Genomic DNA, 20,957 nt, shown 5'->3' on the forward strand with positions numbered 1-20,957 from the left:
TTATTGTTACTATTTGTTTTGTGACCACTATTTAAATCTGCTAACAGAGTTCCCGAATCCATTTAACTGGGCACAAGCAGGCAGTGGCACATGGTCACCTCCGTGGAGCTCCGGGATGCTGTGGGGCCCCTTGCACGTTGAGCCACACAAATAGGGAGCTCTATGCCAGCCGCAGCTGCCAGCACCAACATACGTGTTCAATCTTTTTCTAAATTTTAGGTTCGCTCTCCTGCCTGATGCTCCAATGGAGTCACTGAGCTGCACTTGGCCATTAAAGACCACCCAGGACCCTTGCCATTCTCACACCAAGCATGGGGCCCCCAGTCCCCAACTCTGAATGTGCTGTCATGCCACTCAGAATCATGTCTTCTCTTCAACCACCAGTGTCAAGAGGACAAGCTACCAGGAGAATTATGCTCTATGAGGCAAACGTTGACTCTGGGGCCTGGAAACCCAGAAGCCATTGATTAGTCAATAGCAATCTAAACAATGCACTCATAAAGCCAGGGAATGCAAATGTGGCTGGGGCTCTCAGGAGGGCACTGGTGGTCATGAGAACAGGGTGGCATCTGTCCTGAGCAGGATCGGGACAGCAGGTGTGGCCCGTCTGCTGGGCTCTGCAGCCCCCACCTCTGCTCCTGCCCTGTCCCAGCAGCCAGGCATGGCCCCGCCTCTGTGGGGCCCTCTTTTCTCCAGGGAAGCCGGCCACCCAGGCCTTAACCCTTTTCAACCCTGTCCCCAGGCCCATCACTCCTCATTTATCCTTCTTAGAGATACTTAAGACATCAACAGCAGGACTGGGATGAAAAGAACCCAAATCCTAGCTCAAGCCACAGGCACAAAGTACAGCCCAACAGACAGGGAAGGGGCAGGGCAAGGGAGTGTGGCCCTGGCGGCAGCTGGAGAGGGCACTGCTGGAGTATGTCCAGGAGGAGCTCGCCAGTGCCAGGGCAATGGGACAGGAAGGGCAAACCAAGTCCGAGCCCAGGGAATGTAAAGGAAACAGCAGCCATGTCTTGGTATGTCTACGTCGTCTTGGTATTTCCAAGCAGCTCCGCATAAAATCTTTGCGCACACACACACATGCACACTCACTCACTCACTCTCTCTCTCTCTCTCTCTCTCTAAGTCTATCTGCCTGATAGTTTCCTTCAGGTCTGGATTCTATGTCTGACCTTCTTTGTCCTGGCAAGCTTGTCCTCCTCTCCAGCCTGCCAGGGGCACACTCTGCATGCTCATTTTTATACTCCAAGGTCTCTAACTTCAAAAGGAGGCAGGGGACAATCTAGAAAGCTGGCCAAAGTGAGATGCAACAGAGGCTTCCAGAGACAGCCACCGCCCAATGCAGGGCCTGATCTGCAGGCTGCACTGGCCCCATGACCGCAGCCCTCCCTGCAACTGGGGCTCACCCACTCCATGTCCCCTGCACAGCACCCCTACGGGCCAGGCAGCACTGGGTAAGAGGGAGGAGGGGAGGCCCCGAATCAGGGTGACTCTGCCCAGTTTCAAACACTCCCACACACCAGAAAGGCTCACCTTTGAATGCCACCTCCCAGCGACCTTCCAAGGAGTGGTTCCGGCCGGTGATAACATACTGATAGCCAACCCACAACCTGCAGGGCACAGAGACAGAGACAGAGATCTCAGCGGCAGGAGGGATGCAACCATCAATGACTGTGTGTTTTTTGTTTTTTGAGACGGAGTCTCGCTCTGTTACCAGGCTGGAGTGCAGTGGTGCGATCTCGGCTCACTGCAACTTGACTTCCTGGTTCAAGCAATTCTCCTGCCTCAGCCTCCCGAGTAGGTGGGATTACAGGCACAGGCCACCACGCCCAGCTAATTTTTGTATTTTTTCTTTTTTTTTTAGTAGAGACGGGGTTTCACCATATTGGCCAGGATGGTCTCGATCTCCTGACCTCATGACCCACCCGCCTCGGCTTCCCAAAGTGATGGGATTGTTTTTTAATAGCTATACTGACCTCCACAACACTGAGCTTCTAACATGAGACATTCATGTTAGAATGCATTAAAATTCAAAACAAGAAAGTTCACAGGGCAGGAAAAGTTTTATCTCAGGGAACTCTTGCCAAGACTGTTTCTATGAGCTAAACCGGTAAAGCTTTCACAATTTAAGCAAGAACAATCTTATTCTTGGTAGACATGAAACCCCATGAATACAACTCGGTGACTATGCTAAAACCACAGAACAGGGCACTCCACAGGGGTGATTTTCATAGCATGTGAACTGCATCTCAATAAAGACACAAGCCCCTGCAAATATCCACTACCATGGGGGCTGAAAACACTTGCACGGCTTCCCGCTCAGAGCCAGCCCACCTCAGGCCTGCAGCCTGCTCCTGAGCATGCAGGCCTAGCACTGAAAGGACCTTGCACTGTGATCTGGCTGACCGCCATAAGCTCCTGCCTAGTCCTTGCCCCCTGGCCCAGCTTTCCAGCCCCAAGCCTGGAGATGCCCATCAGCAGGTCTCCCCGCATGGCAGGAGCCCAGGGATGGCACACTCTGCCCTTGGCCTATGCTGTGCAACCACAAGGCTGTCCTCAGAGATGGGGCTGCCCTGCCCTCTGGGCTATGCCCTCTTGCTTCTCCACTGGACTCACAGGCCTGTCCTCATGGGGTCAGTACAACAACCTGTGAGCTAAGAGTTAGTTTCCCCCTTCGTAGCTGCAGAAGGAAAAACAACTCCATCTTGTGATTTGCCAAACTCTCACAGGGCATAACTGTGGAGTCAAAACCCAGCTTGGGTCTTGAAGCGAAGGCCCCCTTGCTTTCTCGGGGGGAACCCCCACCTACACTGCACACCCCTCGCACCAGGCCCACAAAGCCCCACACCAAGCAGTTCTCCCCACACAAGCCAGCACCCCCAGCCCCGTGCCTGCGCTCAGCAACTGCAGTTGTACAAGGAGAGGGGTACCAATGAAAGGGGCTGCCCCACAGTCCCACAAAGTAGCAGCAGAGTCCAGCCTGCCCCTGCTCCCAGGACCCTCCACCTATCTCGATGCACACTCCTACCCATGGATCTCCTGGGCTTCCAGTGGGCGAGGCTGGTCTTCCCAACCTGCTGTCTGCCAGCTGTGCTCCAGGAGTTTACTGAGTGGTCAGAGGCCATGTGCTCAGTAGTCATCAGACTCTGACTCCAGCCCCTCAGGTCCCCAATCCAGGACTCACTTGCGCTGGTCCTTCCAACCAAAGCTCCGCTCGGGCTGGTCCCATTCCTGGGCCAGGACAAAGCGCAGCTCCTGGTCAGTGGAGAAGGTGGCGAGAGAGCCATTCAGGCGCTGGCAGGTCTGCGCGGCATCCCAGTAGTTCTCCCCGCTCAGGTAGACCCGGTAGCAGCTGGCCGTGCCTTCGTAGTGGTGCCACCCTGTCGGGCACTTCCCTAGGAAACATAAAGGACGGAAGGGGAGTTGTCCCCCAAGTTAGGATCCAGCTCCAAAATGGAAATTATATGTACTCCATCAGGGACAGGCACACCTTGTAAATCACCCTAGAGAAGTGGGGAAACTGAGGCTCAAGAGGACAAGGTCTGCTTCTGAAACCACATTGCAGAAATGCTCAAGTTTCTCTAAAACACAGATTCAATGATACAAGTACATTTGGTGACTCCTCCCATTTCTATAAGATCTTTTAATTTATTCACTAGTCAAGAATGGCTGCTGAATTAAGTCTTGTAAAGTGGATTTCATTCTCTGGGTTAACAACACAGCACAACTCCCATGCAGTTCACTTTGGGCCCTGCTTCCAATGCCCAGCTCTCCTGGCCTCTGCTGCCAGCTAGCCCACTCCCCTCTCTCCCTTTTCTACTTACATGAGCATTTGCAGTGGGGGCTGGCCAACCCTCCACTAAAACAGCAGCTCAAAGGATAACAGCTGGGAGAGCCATGACACTGTGTGACCCGTCCCTGCCTCCCACAGGCAAAAAAAATTAGGTGTGGGCGATGCCACAGGTGGCAAAGCTGAGGAGCCAGCCAGCACTTGAGTATCAATGAGTCTGGCCAGCGTCCTCTCACTTCCTCCACCCATCACTTCTGACTCCTACACCCACACACGGGAATGCCTGGTAATTTACAGCTCACCTTAGGTAACACCAGTGACCTGTTTTATAGAATCTTTAACCTTCAAATGTTGGGTACCTCATATTAGTACACTGGAGAAGAGTGACAATTTTTAGCAAAGCCAGTTGTAAAATTAAAAATGCCATTTTTAAAGTGCATCTATGTCTTGTGGCACTAGTAAAACTTCTAGAGACGTATCCCCATGTATTTATTATGTAAGCATGTGTGTGTGTGTGACTTCTTCATAAAGGCATATAGATTACAGAAAAAGAAGGGCACCCCTAGCCCCTAAGCATGGCCACAGCTGGACAGCACGATCTGCTCACTGTGAAGGGTACACCTGAGTGTGCAAGGAAGCTCTTTAGGTGCAGACAAGGAATCAGAGGGCTGGCAACAGTGGCTCACGCCTGTAATTTCAGCACTTCGGGAGGCCGAGATGGGCAGATTGCTTGAGCTCAGGAGCTTGAGACCAGCCTGGGCAACATGGCGAAACCCCCTATCTACCGAAAATACAAAAAATTAGCCAGGTGTGGTGGGGCACACCTGTAGTCCCAGCTACCCGGGAGGCTGAGGTTGGAGGATCACTTGAGCTCAAAAGGCAGAGACTGCCTGCAGTGAGCCGAAAGTGCGCCACTGCACTCCAGCCTGGGTGACAGAGTGAGACTCTGTCTGAAAAAAAACAAACAAAAAACAAACAAACAAAAAAAAACAAAACAACAATAAAAAATGTCAAGGCATCAGCTCTCGAGAAGGTGTGTTGCACATTCATTGCGTGTTTCCTGGGTGCCACACCAATGCATGCAGCCTGACCACATGCCCCGCAGGTGGCTCTGCACCGTCTCCATGAAGAGGTGAGGACACTGAGGCAGGCAGAGGCCAGGCCCCCATCTCAGGCAAGGTGAGAGGAAGCCCTGTAGGGAGGGAAGCTGGCTGAGGCATGGAGGGAAGGAGACATCCCAGGATGGGAGCCAGCTGGCTGGGGCATGGAGGGACGAAGCGCTCCTGTGCACTGACTCATCTTCTTTATGTTCTGAACTTGGTGGAGTTGCTTACTACCCAGGCAGAAGTGCTGCCTGTTCAAAACTGAACAGACAGGCAAGGGGAAGGAAGAACATGGAGCTGAGCATCAGGACCCCCTGGGGCTGCACCGTGAACTGCCCCTTCCCTACAGGTGGCCTCTCAGCCTCAGTGTCTTCACACACCAAGCCTGTGCACCACACTTGCACTGTGGGGACCCCTTCGGGCTGTGGGCACAGGCCAGAGACAAAGTGCATCACCAGGACACGTCCAGCCCTGCTTCAGCCGCACTGACACGCGTGACCACCTGGAAACACCTGGCCCCACTCTGGCCACCCAGGGTTGGTGGGGGTTCTGCCAGAAGCAGACCTGGTCACCTCTGAGGTGCTCCCCAGTGCTGAAAGTCTGGGGGCTGAGGAGTAACACAAGCAGACAGGCCCAAGGCAGGGCAGCAGGCCCATCCAGTATCAGTCCTGCCTGGTCCACAGCCGCTGCTCAGCGTACTTGGGTACCTCGCGCCTGAGAGGGTCTGCTCAGAGCCATTTCAGTGGTGGCTTTTCCTCCCCTCAACCTTCCTTGATGATCTTATGCCCCTTTAAAATTTCAATGTCATAGGTAATTTATTAAATAACTAATCACCTTAAAATTTTTTCTTAAAATGGCTGGACACAGTGGCTCATGCCTGTAATCCTAGCACTTTGGGAGGCTGAGGTGGGTGGATCACCTCAGGTCAGGAGTTCGAGATCAGCCTGGCCAACGTGGTGAAACCCGGTCTCTACTAAAAATACAAAAATCAGCCGGGCGTGATGGCACGTGCCTGTAATCCCAGCTACTCGGGAGGCTGAGACAGGAGAATCACTTAACCTGGAAGGCAGAGGTTTCAGTAAGCTGAGATTATGCCACTGCACTCCAGCCTGGGTGACAAGCGTGAGACTCTGTCTCTAAATAAATAAGGAGTCGAGCCTTCCCATTCTATCACTGTATCTAAACTCAGAGCTGGTTTCCTCATTTATAAAAGGGAATAATACAACTTTAGAATTTCCAAGGGCCAGTGCCTTCTGGCCCTGAAAAGCAGTCACTTTGTGAGAACAAGCACCCTGGCCTCAGAGCCGGTTGACTTCCTAGGGCCTTGAGTCACATACCACCACTCCAGCGCTGGGTGACTGCGGGTGGGTCATCATGCAGCCTCATTCATTCCCCTCACTGGCCTCCAAGGGCTGCTTTGAGAAACCCCTCACGCAGCACAGTAGTGCTGGAAAGGCAGGGGTCATGTCAGGCTTGCACTCCCCAGTGTCCCAGTCAGGGCAGGTCTGCAACTTACTGCTGAAGCGAACGGGCTGCGCCACGTTCACCGCGTGGAAGTGCGTAGGGTCACCTCCTCTGGCCCGCCCCTGCCGCGGATCCACAGCCTCCTTCCCATGGTGAGGACGTGCCTCCCCGGTCACTTCTGAAAGCAAAAGGAGATGTGTGCTGTGAGTCCTGCCTGTGCAGTCGCAGCCTCCCTGGCCAGCATGGTTCAGACCACTCAGGGCTGCAAGGCCGGAGGGGGGGCCTGTAGCACAGAGTCCGGCAATGCAGGCTTTCTTTAGAGCCCTGTGAAACACTGCTGCTCGCATCAAATGGGTCCTGTGTGCTTCTTATTAAAATTATGCCTTGGCAGTTTTTGTTTTTTAAGTTACTATTGTGAAATGGAGGCCCTCTTCATTGCATTTTCTAACAGGTCATTGCTAGCACAGCAAAGGGTCCTGCATAAATTAAAATCCCTCAGCAGCTCCAGCCCCATGGGGATGGCCCATGAAAGAGTTCTCTCCAGAGCCCAGGCTGCCCCTACCCCTTCCTTGAGGGCCTTCTCTCCCAGTATGAAGGAGACCCACGTGTGCAACCTTCCTCTGCAGCCCTTGTCCTGGGGCCTGAGCTGCCTGTCTGTCCCCCTGCCTGCTGGTCCCCCATGGCTGTGAAGGCCTCCAGGCCAGGACCTCAGTATGTTCCTGTCTGGCTCTTTGGTGCTTGGCACAGGCCCTGGTGTGCAGCAGGTCTCAGTGCATGGCTAGAAGGTGTCAACAGGCAGCTGAAGATGAGGAAATAACTATAGTTTTATACAGCATGATCTAATAGTAATTTGCACACCAGTGCTTCCACCCACACACACTCTCTTTTGTCCTCCAACCCCCTTGTGAAAAAGGAGAACCATGCTCCTCCCATCTCACAAGGTGAGGGGCAGACTCAGAGAAGGGGAGTGACTTACCCAAGGCCATGGTGCAGGGGAGAGGGCCCTCATGGGCCCGCCCACCTCCCACTCTGTACAGGTGTACCCTGATGTGTCATGAAGGGCATCGGATAGAAGGTCAGGTCAGATGGGAAACAAACTTGGTCTGCAAGGCTGCACACAGACAGACGCCTGCCAGCAAGTGCACTCTGGCTGCAGATGGCTGAGTGGGGCCTCGGCTCCCCAAGGGAGGTCACAGGGAGGGTTAGGAGGCCTCCTGCAAAGCCTCCTTCCCTGAACCTGAACCGGCAGTCAGCGCCACCTGACGAGCCCCTCTCCAGCAGGTTGGTTCTGCTAGTGTCATAGACTTTGCAATGGTTTTTATTTAATAAAAAATCCACATGCTTTTTTGCTCATGATAAAGTAACAAACATTCAATGTGAAATGCTTGAAAAATACAAAAGTTTGAAAAGACAATAAACAACAAAGGCCATATTTAACTATGTGAGCATCTGCCCCCTCACCAAGTCTCTTTTCTACACAAATCTTTAAGAATACTGGGATCACATCAGACACTCCATTTCACGACTTGCTTTGTAAGCTTAAGACTATAAACAGCTTTCTATATTTTTAAATGGGCTTAGGAACATGACTTTTGATGGCTGCATAGTATTCCACGAATGGATTTCTTTCGTCCCCATAATCTCTATGGTTTGAGGTTAGGCTGTTTGCACTTTTTTTCATTATTCTACAAAAGGCTGCCTTAAACACCTTGTACACAAGTCCGTATGTAGTCTCATTTCTGAGACTCTGGATACTCACTCAGTACTCAATAAGCATAGTTCCATAGCTCCTGTCAGGCATGTGATGGGGATGGGTTGCTATTCGACTGGGAATCACTAAAATATAAAATATGCTACCTGTGTCCGAGACACTTTCAACACAAAGTGAAGACCTCAAAGGGAGAAGCATCTTCAAGTCTTGTGTTTTTTGGTAGAGGTGTCTTTGGGGTACTTTACCACCCCAAAATACAACCTAAGGACCTCAGTGTGGGACAGTAACTGGCACCACGACAGGCCTGATGCTGTAAACACGCAGTACTTGGGGACCATCAGCTCTTTAGGACTGGTCCCATGTCCTAAGCCATGCTACCTGCAGCACCCGACACTCTGGGTAGGAGACTCGACCCACAGACTCGCTGGTAGCTCTGATGCAGGGATGCAGCCACTGGGATGGGGCATCAGCACTTGGTGGAGAAGGGAAGAGCCACCTGAGCTTCTGGGCCTGAGACTGGAAGCTGAGAAAGAACAGAGGGGCTTTCTGGCAGATGGAGCAGCTTTGGCAAAGGGCAAAGGCAGACATATCTGGGACAAACCTGAGGCCAGGCCTGAGTGTGGCTGGAGAATGTCACTGAACTTAAATTCAACATCTCCCTCTGCTCAAACGGGCAAGACCTGTGGCTCCACTTTGTATCCTGGCCTCTTCCCCAAGCCAAGCACAGTACCTGGTAAAATTGCTCACAGAAAGACAAGATGAATTGAGGGCAGAGGAAAGGGAAGAGAAAGAAGAGATAACAGAGGGACAGTGCTGCCAGGTCACATGGGCACCAAAGACCAGGTTGTTGCATGTTGACTGAGTGAAGTCATCTGCCCCCTGGGGTGGGAGACCAGGTGAAATATTTCAGAAACATAACCAGAAAGCCAAATGGTGATAAAGGACACCACTCTGTTGAGCAGGCTTCTCTGGGTTTAGGTGGCAATTGTGAGCCCTTTCTTTTTTCCATCATGCATCTCCATATCCAAATGCTCACATTCATCCCCTCACCCCCACGTTTATTCAATGCCCATTCTGGGCCCACCATGGAAACCTGCCAGCACAGACACAGGCCTTTGCCAGCAAGAAGGGGAAGGGCTTGGCTGTCAAGATGATGCTGATGTCAGACAGTGTCCTGGGGGAGAGTCTGGGGGCCAGGCTGGGGAATGCACATAGCACAGGACAGAACCCTTACAGACCTCTCAGGCCTGCCTCTGACAGTAGAGAATGTCCCTCTTCCCGCGGAGGGCCAGCCTTCGGTAAGCTGGGGGGCCTCTTCCACCTCCACCAGGGCCATGGGGCCCGAGCAGCCCTGCCTCACAGCCCAGCTGGGGACCTGGTGCAGGGGTCATTGTAGCACCCAGAGCGACATCTGCTCCGACTCTGGGCTCCATGACCTGTGCAGCTCGGAGCACATGTGCCCCTCCTGCCTCCAGCACCACTGGAGTGCCACGCTGCTGCTTCCCCAGCACAGGAACACACTGGAGAGCAAGTTCAACAAGGAAACAGAATCAGGGAGAATACCTAGAATACCACTCCACAGACTATTTATTCACAAATTACTTTTCGTCACAAGAAGGGAAAGAAATATTCACAATAGTGATCAAACTTAACATCACCAATAATGAGACAAAATGACCTTGGGCCTCGTGATTTGATAATTTATGACTTACATAGTATTGCTACCTAAAACAAAAAAAGTCTCACCTGAAGCTAATCCTGAAGAAAGAGACAAGTCCAAATTGAACGCCATTCTACAGAACAACTGACCTGGACTCTTCAAATATGGCAATGTCATGAAAGACGCCCAAAGCCCCCTGCAAAAGAGGGCTGGGAATACTTCTAGATTAAAGAACAAAGCAATACGGCAATAACATACTTACGTTAATCCTTGAATAAATCTTGAATTAAAAGGGGAAAGAAACCTGTAAAGGATGTTCTGGGGATAATGAAAAGAATCTGAATATGGATTACACAGAATAGTACTACAGTAAATTTCTTGCATGTGAAAAGGCTTCTGTAGAGGATTGTTCTTATTTTTTGATCATAGTATTTAGGGGTAGAATATCATAATATCTGTAACCTCTCAAAGGGTTCAGAAGAAAAACACAAAGAGCAACTGCGGCAGGTGAACCCGGGTAAAGGTGCGGCAGGACACTGTCAGCTGGTGAACCCGGGTAAAGGCTGCAGGAGTGTTTATTGCACTATTATTATGACTTTTCTATAGATCTGAAATTACTCATATTAAAAGGTGGGGGCAGGGACAAGGCAGGTGGACACACCCAGATTCCTCCCACAACTCAAGCAGTAAACAAATCAAGAGTTAACTGGTAAGAAGATAAAACAGGTGGTGTCTGGGTTAGGGGACACCAGTTCAGCTGAAAATCAGGGTTCTTTACTCAGGGAAGAGAGGACAGATTCCCCATTGCCATTTTTCTTCCACTAAGCTCTCAGAACTCCAGGCTCCAGGCAGATAGGAAATGGTTCTTTACAGAAAAAATCTGACCAGGTCAAGAAGAAAGTCCCCAACAGGAGGAGATTCCCAACGAAACATATCCAGCTGGTTCACCCTCCAGGGAGGCCCACGTGCACAGACTTCAAGTCCCTCAGCCACATACAGCAGATAGGGAAGGACCACCAAACCTCTGAGACAGAGACCCAAACCACAGAGGAAAATAGCACAGAAGAAACAAGTACAGAGACAAAAAGTTAAAACCAGAAACAGGCCATTAACATCCTCAAAGTGAGAGGTTCTACTGTACTCATGAAACAAGAAAAGGGTGCTATTAAGAAGGAGCATGGACCGGGCATGGTGCCTCACGCCTGTAATCCCAGCACTTTGGGAGGCCCGAGGTGGGCAAATCACAAGGTAAAGAGATCAAGACCATTCTGGCCAACATGGTGAAACCCCGTCTCTACTAAAAATGCAAAAAATTAGCTGGGCGTGGTGGCACACACCTGTAGTCCCAACTACTCGGGAGGCTGAAGCAGGAGAATCGCTTGAATCCGGGAGGCAGAGGTTGCAGTGAGCGGAGATCGCACCACTGCATTCCAGCCTGGCAACAGAGCAAGACTCTGTCTAAAAAATAAATAAATAAAATTAAAAAAAAAAAAAAGGAAAATGCAGACAACACTATCCATCATTACTTGCCTCTGAAAATGATCTTGTACAAATGAACAGGAGGCCAGGTGCAGTGGCTCACACCTGTAATCCCAACACTTTGGGAGGCTGAGGCAGGAGGATTGCTTGAGGCCAGGAGTTGGCGACCAGCCTGGGCAACACAGCGAGACCCTGTCTCTATGAAAAATAAAAATAAAAATAATTAGCTGGGCATAGTGGCACATGCCTATAGTCCCAGCTACTCAGGAGGATGACACAAGAGGACTGTTTGAGCCTAGCTGTTTGAGGCTACAATGAGCTATGACCACACTAGTGCACTCCAGCCTGACAGTGAGACCTGTCACACACACACAAAAAAACTGAATACATGACAGCAAACATGAAAACTCATAAAAGATTTGGCAGAAGTTATAGAAACCTACTAAAAGTAAAATAATCAAAGAGATGGAAAACTGCAGAGGAGAAAACAAAAACTGGGAATCAATCCAAGAGCTCCAATTCCCAATAATAAAGAGTTCCAGAAAAAGGGAACAGGGAAGAAAACAGAATAGAACAGAGAACAGGAAAGTGACCCCTTTCCCTAAGCTGTAAGGCATGAGTCTAAGATGAAAAGACCCACTGAGGAGGCAGTGCGATGGTTCAAAAGATACGCAAAATTTCCAGGAAGGAAACAAGTTATGTTCAAAGAATCAAAAATTATGTCATCAGCAACACTGGTGTTGGAGTAAAAATGGAGTAAGCTTAACCTTCAAAATTATGGGAAAAAATTATTTCTAGCTTATGATTCTAAAACCAGCCAAACTTATGTGCAAAGGTAAAATAAGGACACTTCAGACATGCAAACAAGGAAACACAAACCTTTGTCTCCCATGTTCCTTTTCCACATAAGTGGGGCGGTACTCCACTAAAATGAAGGAATAAAACAAAACAGGAAAGATATAAAAACCAAACACCAGAGGTTCCAACACAAGGAGACACAGGTGAGAGTGACTGATTCTCCCACACTGATGGTGAACAGGGAAGCTGGCCCAGCAGCACTGACAGGTGAGGACCACCAGGGGCATCTGGGAAAGGAGGGGCCAAAGAACTCTGACTGATAAGAGATCTGTAACTGAGGGGACATCAGCAAAGACAGACTTCTAGGTACTTAAAAACAAAAGATATATATGAATCTACAGGACTCACACCAAATTGGAAAACGGCTTGGCAATTTCTTAAAAAGTTAAACATGGCTCGGCACGGTGGCTCACGCCTGTAATCCCAGCACTTTGGGAGGCCGAGGCAGGCGATCGCTTAAGGTCAAGTTCGAGGCTAGCCTGGCCAACATGATGAAACCCTGTCTCTACTAAAAAAATACAAAAATTAGCTGGGTGTGGTGGCATGTGCCTGTAATCCCGGCTACTCAGGAGGCTGAGGCAGAAGAATCGACTGAGCCTGGGAGGTTGCAGTGAGCCGAGATCGCACCACTCCACTCCAGCCTGGGCCACAGAGCAAGAAGGAAAAAAAAAAAAAAAGTGAAAACAAAATGTTGTGCCAACAAAAAGGAAACGGAGTGCTCCTGCATAGCCCAGCTAGGAGCAGCACTGAAAGCAGGCAAGACCTCACAGAGCACAGGGCCCAGACTCACCCACCAGGCTTAGGGAAGAATCAGCAGAGAATGCCTAAAACCACGGAATTTAAAGACACACAGATAAATACCAAATGAAACAGCTAAAACAATGTCTGCCTTGAAAATTAGAGGGGTTCATAGGATTTGCTATTAAAAAAAAGAATCATTTGAATATTCAAATTGTATGCATAAGTAACTTGAATAAAGATAAAACTAAAAATTTGAAGTAGACAATCAAAATCAGTTCCTCTGCAGATCTGGGATGCCCCGCCCCACCTTTTTTTTTTTTTACATCGGAGCTGCCGCTGAGGCGTCTACTGCTCTGATTCCTGATCCTTTTATTGTGACCCAGGTTTCCCGCTACAGGGGTTGATGTCCTCTGCATTACCAACGTGCTGCAGCTGCACAAGGAGGTAATTTGTACAGGCCTTTTTAAAATTATTGGGCCAGTCCCTTCCAATCCAAGGATACAATCTTTCATTTCTGGGAAATTTTCTTATATAACTTCTTTGCTAATTCCATCCTCCCCCATCTCCTCTATTTTCTTTTAAGGAATTTGTATTAACCAGATATTGGATTTTCTGAACTCATTTTTAACCACTTAAGAGTGTACAGTTGGGCTGGGTGCAGTGGCTCATGCCTGTAATCCCAGCACTTTGGGAGGCTGAGGCAGGCAGATCACAAGGTCAGGAGATCGAGACCATCCTGGCTAACACAGTGAAACCCCATCTCTACTAAAAATACAAAAAATTAGTCGGGCATGGTGAAAATTAGCCAGGCGTGGTGGTGGACGCCTGTAGTCCCAGCTACTTGGGAGGCTGAGGCAGGACAACGGCGTGAACCCGGGAGGCAGAGCTTGCAGTGAGCCGAGATCGTGCCACTGCACTCCAGCCTGGGCCACAGAGCAAGACTCTGTCTCAAAAAAAAAAAAAAGAGTGTACAGTCAGGTGGCATTATTAAGTACCTTCACATTAGTTCCATAACAACCATCACCACCATCCATCTCCAGAACTTTTCATCTTACCAAACAAACTCCGTATCCATTAAACATTACCTCCCAATTTTTCTCTCCTCCCAGCCCCTGGCAACCACAATTCTACTTCCTGTATCTATGCATTTGACTATCTTGATAGCACATCTAAATGCAAACATACAGTATTTGTTATTTTGTGACAGGCTTATTTCACTGAGCATAATATCCTCAAAGTCCATCCACACTGTAGCATGTGTCAGAATTCCTTCCTTTTTAAGGTAAACCATATTCCACTGGATGGATAGACTACCTTGCTGTTGATCCATTCATCTGTGATGGACACTTGGGTTGCTTCCACCTTTTGGCTACTATGAGTAATGCTGCTATGAACTTGGGTGTACAAATCTCTCTTCAAGTCTCTGCTTCCAATTCTTTTGAGTCGAACTGCTAAGTCGTATGATAATTCTACTTTTATTTTATTTTTTGAGACAGAGTCTTGCTCTGTCGCCCAAGCTGGAGTGCAGTGGCATGATCTCAGCTCACTGCAACCTCCGTCTCCCAGGCTCAAGCAACTCTCGTGCCTCAGTCTCCCCAGTAGCTGAAATTAACAGGCGTGCGCCATGACGCCCGGCTAATTTTTGTATTTTTATTTTTATTTATTTTTTAAAGTTCACTTTATTTTTTGGGGGGGGAAGGAGTCTCGACTCGTCCTGTCACCCAGACTGGAGTGCAGTGGCATGATCTCAGCTCACTGCAACTTTCGCCTCCTGGGTTCAAGTGATTCTCCTGCCTCAGCCTCACGAGTAGCTGGGATTACAGGCATGCATCACCATACTCGGCTAATTTTTTTTATATTTTTGGTAGGGATGGGGTTTCACCATGTTGGCCAGGCTGCTCTAGAACTCCTGACCTCAAGTGATCCGTCCGCCTCGGCCTCCCAAAGTGCTGGGATTACAGGCGTGAGCCACCGCGCCCGGCAGGTAATTCTACTTTTAATTTGGGTGGCACTGTCATACTGTTTTAGTAGCTGCACCAGTTCCCATTCCTAACACCGCAAACGGATTCCACTTTTTCTAAATCCTTGTCAACACTTGTCATTTCCTGTTCAACAGCAAACATCTAATGGCTGTGAGCTATTTCACTGCTGTTTTGATTTGCATTTCTCTAATCATTAATGTGCTTATCAGTCATTTGTTTATCTTCTTTGGAGAAATGTCTACTCAAGTCCTTTGCACTTTTTTTTTTTTTTTTTTTTTTTTGAGATGGAGTCTCGCTCTCTCTCCCAGTCTGGAGTGCAGTGGTGTGATCTCGGCTCACTGCAAGCTCCACCTCCAGGGTTCATGCCATTCTCCTGCCTCAGCCTCCCAAGTAGCTGGGACTAATGCGCCCGCCACCACACCTGGCTAATTTTTTGTGTTTTTTAGTAGAGACGGGGTTTCACCATGTTAGCCAGGATGGTCTCGATCTCCTGACCTTGTGATCCACCGGCCTCCCAAAGTGCGGTGATTACAGGCGTGAGCCGCCACACCCAGTCCTTTGCACATTTTTTAACCAGGATATTTATTATTATTGAGCTGTGGGAGTTCTTTTTATATTTTAAATATTAACCCTTACCAGACATGAGTTTCAAATGTTTTCCATTCTGTAGGCTGCCTTTTCACTCTGTTGAGTGCTTCTTTTAATTAATAGAAGTTTTAAATTTTGACGTAGCTTAATTTATCTATTGTTTTTGTTGCCTGTGATTTAAGTGTCTTATGTAAGAAATCAATGCCAAATCCAGTGTCATGAAGACTTTATTATGTTTTTCTAAGAATTTTATAGTTTAAGGTCTTAAGTTTAAGCCTGATCCATTTTGAGTTAAGTTTTGTATATCATTAGCTAAGGGTCTAACTTTATTCTTCTGATTTGTATGTCCAGTTTTCCTAGCACCATTCATTCTGAAAAGACACTTTTTCCCTCACTGAATGGTAATGGCATCCTTGTGGAAAATAATTTGACCACTGTATGCAATGACTTATTGCTAAGGCTCTGTATTCTATTCCATTGGTCTATATGTCTGTCTTTATACCAATACTACAATGTTTGGATTACTGCAGCTTTGTAGTAAGGTTTAAAGTCAGGAATTATGAGGCTTTCATATTTCTTCTTTTTCAAGACTGTTCTGGCTCTTTGGAGTCTGCTGAGATTCTATGAACATTAGGATAAATTTTTCTACTTCAGGAAAAACAACTTGTTGGCATTTTAATAGGGATTGAATCTGTAGATTGCTTTAGGTAATAGTCACATCTTACATTTTGCAGTCCATGAGCATGGAACATCTCTCAATTTATTTTTGTCTTTTTTTTTCTTTGAGACAGTGTCTCACTCTGTCACCCAGGCTGGAGTGCAGTGGTGTGATCTCAGCTTACTGCAATCTTCACCTTCTGGGTTCAAGCAATTCTCCTGCCTCAGCCTCCTGAGTAGCTGGGACTACAGGTGCGCCTCACCACACCCAGCTAAGTTTTGTATTTTTAGCCAAGACAAGGTTTCGCCATGTTGGCCAGGCTGGTCCTGAACTCCTGACCTCAAGTGATCCACCCGCCTTGGCCTCCCAAAATGCTGGGATTACAGGTGTGAGCTACCACGCCCAGTGTCTTCTTTAATTTCTTTTAACATTTTGTAGTTGTCAGTGTTTTCAGTCTTTCATGTGTACTTAAGAATATTCTTTAGTACAGACAGACCCCCAACTTATGATAGTTTGACTAAAAAAGTTTTCGACTTTACAATAGGTTTAAGACATAAATCTGTTATAAGTTGAGGAATATCTGTATTTTATTCTTTGTACTATTACTGTAAATGGAATTATTTTCTTAATTTCCTCTTCAGATAGCTGAGTTAGTGTACATAAATATAAATACAACTGATTTTGTGTTTTGACTTTGTGTCCTGCAATTTTGCTGAATTCATTTATTAGTTCTAACCATGTTTCTGTGAAATCTTTAAGGTTTTTATATATAAAATCATGTCGTCACACATACAAACAGGGATAACTTTACTTCTCCCTTTCCAATTTTGATGGCTTTCTCTTCTTGATTAATTACTGTGGGCAATTAACTTCAATGCTATGGTGAATAAGTGGTGAAAGCAGACATCCTTGTCTTGTCTCTGATCTTAGAGGAAAAGCTTTCAGTCTTTGACCACTGACTGATTTTAGTTTGCTGAGACATCCTTGCATTACATTTGGTCCCAGCCTTTTGATAGACTGCTAAACTTGGTTAACTTGGTTTTGCTAGTATTTTGTTGAGGATTTTGTATCAATATTCACAAAGGATATTGGTCTGTAATTTTCTAGTAGTATTATTGTCTGGCTTTGGTATCAGGGCATGTTAGAGTCACAGAATGAATTCACTTGAGAAGGACTGATGTTAATTCTTCTTTAAATGTTTGGAGAATTCATCAGTGAAGCCATGTGGTTCAGGACTTTTCTTTGTTGAGAGGTTTTTGATTACTGATTCAATCTCCTTATTAATTATAGTCCTATTCAGATTTTCTATTTCCTCATGATTCAGTCTTGGCAGGTTGTATGTTTCTAGGAATGTGTCCGCTTCATTTAGGTTAAGCAATTTGTTAATGTACAATTCTTAACAGTATTCTCTTATAATCCTGGCATCAAGTAATCCTCCCACCTTGAACTCCCAAAGCACTGAGATGACAGATATGAGCCCAGCCCAAAATCCAAAACTCTTGAGTGCCAACGTTGTACTCAAAGGAAATGCTCACTGGAGCATTTCGTATTGGGGGTGTTCAACTGGTAAGTATAATGCAAATATTCCAAAATCAGAAAAAAATCCAAAATCCAAAACACTTCTGGTCCCAAACATTTCAGTTAAGGGATACTCAATCTGTATTTTGAATGTGGCTTTTTCTTGATTAGGCATTTTCTTAGCTGGGCTAAGAAACCTCTGACTGTTTTCCAGAGCTTCTATAAAGTTATTCCATCTAGTCCCTAGTTGCTTATTAATGTTTTCTATGGTGGAACGAGAACCTGGAGCTTCCTGGACTGCCATTTTACCAATGTCAGAATACATTTTTTTAAGTTTTATTACATGAATAAAGTAACTGCTAATTGAGGGATTACTGTGTGCTACATTCTTGTCTAATCCCTTTATATGTAGCATGTAATTTAATCCTCACAACCCCAAGTGACAGGCACTATTATTTTCTCCATTTTATGGATGCAATTTGCCCAAAGGATCACAGCCAGTAAGTGGTGAAAGCAGGGGAGCAGCCCCAGTCCCTGGCTCAAGCCCCCACATTTAACCACGATATGACATACAGCAGAGCTGGCTGCCTCAGGCCACTTTGCTGTGGCCCTTCTGGTCTGGTGTGCTTTGTTCAGACTCTGGCGAATATCCACAGTGGATGTTTTCTTCTAGATCTGGTCAGCACTGGTTGTCTTTCATCATAAGAGGAAGGTGACCCAGTTAGCCAGAGGCTCTGTGAGCACTAGTGGGCTAGACGCTTGTCAGGGACCACGGTGGGAGAGCTAGTCTTTCAGTTGGAAACCTTCCATTATGTTGACACTTTTCTACCTCTTGTATGAAGTGCCAGTGTCTCTAGAAAAGACTCCTCCAATCTCCTGTCTTGGAAAACACCTGGCTGCTGACATCTGGAGAGCAGGACAGAAGACAGGCCTGAGCATCCTACTTATTACCTACTTGTCACTACAGAGAATTTCTCTTAATTCCTCTATTTTCAACCTCCACGACTCCCCTCTGTTGTACCTGGTGTCACTTATTTTGCAGACTTTAAGTGCTGTCTAATAGAAACACAATGCAAACCACATTTCAACAAGTAGAAACAAACATGAAATTAATTTTAATACTTTATCTAACCCAATATATTAAAAATACTATTACTGCAACATGGAAACAATATAAAGAAGTATTCATGGGATGTTTTACATTCTTTTTTTGTACTAGGTCTTTCCTATTTGGTGTGTATTTTACACCTGCTGCACATCTTCCTTCAAAACAGCCACATGTGACTCATGGCTACCACACTGGACAGTGTAGGTCTAGAAAATCAACTCCTGCGGGGCACAGCGGCTCATGCCTGTAATCCCAGCACTTTGGGAGGCTGGGGGGCAGGACTGCTAGAGCCCCGGAGTTCAAGACCAGCCTCAGCAACAGGGCGAGACCTCGTCTCTACAAAAAATTTAAAAATTAGCTGGGCATGGTGGTACACGCCTGTAGTCTCAGCTACTCAGGAGGCTGAGGTGGGAGGATCACTTGAGTCCAGGGGTTTGAGGTTGCATTCAGCTGTGGTTTCACCACTGCACTCCAATGGGCAACAGAGCAAGACTCTGTCTCAAAAAAAAGAAATGAAACCCCACATCTTATGGTAGCAGAGTCACCCAGTGATGGAAAGTGAAGAAGGGAATGCAGGTGCCAAGAGAATTCCACCAATCCCTATCCCACTCCCATGCCTATGCCTGATGCCTGCCACCCTTGGCACTCAGAGCCTTCAAGCGCTGAGCCTTTCTGGGAGGCTGCTGGGCAAACTGCTTATTTCTTGTTGTTCTCACTCAAGCAGGCCCATGGTTGCAGCTGCTCTGCTACACCAGGTCAGTTTAACTCTCCCGTTGGCTTTTCTTTGGAAAGAAAAAAAGCTGTATAATATGTGAAACATTTCAAAGAATGTATGTAGCACACATGTAAGATTCATAAGCCTAATAATATAGTTGTGAGTGACCTCCCCACACCCCACTTAGGAACTCAAGCATCATTTTGCTTCTCCCAGTCTTATATCCCTCTGTCTCTCCACCAGGAACTAGAATTTTGTGTATCACTGCGCTTATTTTTTTCTTTTAGTTTACCACATGTGTATGTATCTATAAGTAATATAACGATCTGTTTTGCTTCTCTACATTGTGCCATATGTCGTTTTTAGCAACTTGCTTTTAGCTGACGTTCTGTTTTCAAGATTCATCCATGTTGCTGCATAAACCTAACATTCACTTACTGTTGCTGGTGTATAACATTCCATCATGTGAGCACAGACATTTGGGTTGTTTCCAAGACATATATCAATGGCAAAAATTAAGATGTCTGACAAAACCAAGAGTTGGAGAGGATGTGGATGGCTTGGAATTTTATCTGCTCCTTTACACCCACTCTGGAAAAACTGTACAAACAATTCTGCAAGGATTTTTCCAGAGTTTCCCTAAATAGAAATCCCGGATCATAGAAAATAATAATGTTCAGCTTTGCAAGATAATGTCTCTATTCCAGAGTGGGTGTAAAGAAGCACATAAAATTTCCACACTATCCATATCTTCTCCAACATTTTAATTTTTGCCAGTCTAAGCATCTGTAAAGTGGTATCTCACTGTACGTAGTCTTAGAATACTAACGAGGTTAAATGTCTTTTTCTATGTTTAATCACCATCTACGAAATGCTTTATAGGAGTTCTTTATATACACTGAATTAGAATCCTTATCCTTTATAGGCTGTAAGTGTTGCAAATATCTTCTCTACTCTAGCTTGTCTTTTCACAGTCTTTACTGGTGTTTTTTGGGTTTTTCTTTTTTTTTTTTTTTTTGAAACAGGGTCTCACTCTGATGTCCAGTGGTGTAATCTCGGCTCACTGCAGCCTTGACCTCAGGGACTCAGGTGATTCTTCCCACCTCAGCCTACTGAGGAGCTGGGACTACAAGTGTGTACCACCACATCTGGCTAATTATTTCTTTTTTTTTTTTTTTCATAGAGACAGGATTTCACCACGTTGCCCTGGCTGGTCTGGAACTCTTGGGCTCTGGCAATCTGCCCACCTTGGTCTCCCAAAGTGCTGGGATTCCTGGCATAAGCACCTGGCCTATTGGTGTCTTTCAATAAACGAGAGATCTTAATTTTAATCTAGCAAATTCAGTCATTTTTATTTTAGAGTGAATATTTTATGTGATTAAGAAAAAGGTGGCCAGAGGCTAGGCGTGGTGGCTCATGCACCTGTAATCCCAGCACTTTGGGAAGCCGAGGCAGGCAGATCGCCTGAGATCAGGAGTTCGAGCCCAGCCCAGCCAACATGGCAAAACCCCGTCTCTACTAAAAATACAAAAATTAAGACGAGCGTGGTGGCAGATGCCTGTAATCCCAGCTACTCGGG

General features: G+C 46.9%; 1 protein-coding gene across 12 annotated transcripts in view; it reads right to left on the reverse strand.

The window, feature by feature from the left end:
* Nucleotides 1-20,957, reverse strand: part of DGCR2 (DiGeorge syndrome critical region gene 2) — an 84,989-nt gene that overhangs the window by 25,378 nt on the left and 38,654 nt on the right. For 3 of the 12 annotated variants that reach the window (XM_063704653.1, XM_063704655.1, XM_063704651.1), the window contains exons 3-6: nt 11,262-11,408; nt 6,413-6,538; nt 3,188-3,398; nt 1,537-1,613 (exon numbers count right to left, since the gene is read on the reverse strand). In XM_063704653.1, the coding sequence (XP_063560723.1) occupies nt 1,537-1,613; nt 3,188-3,398; nt 6,413-6,538; nt 11,262-11,408 (561 nt within the window). Of the gene's footprint in view, nt 1-1,536; nt 1,614-3,187; nt 3,406-6,410; nt 6,539-11,261; nt 11,409-20,957 lie in introns of all 12 variants that reach the window. The other 9 variants (XM_063704652.1, XM_063704654.1, XM_063704650.1 and 6 more) reach the window with 4 other exon arrangements.

The sequence above is a fragment of the Gorilla gorilla genome, chromosome 23 (genome assembly GCF_029281585.2).
Source record: "Gorilla gorilla gorilla isolate KB3781 chromosome 23, NHGRI_mGorGor1-v2.1_pri, whole genome shotgun sequence".
In the NCBI taxonomy this organism is placed as follows: domain Eukaryota; kingdom Metazoa; phylum Chordata; class Mammalia; order Primates; family Hominidae; genus Gorilla; species Gorilla gorilla.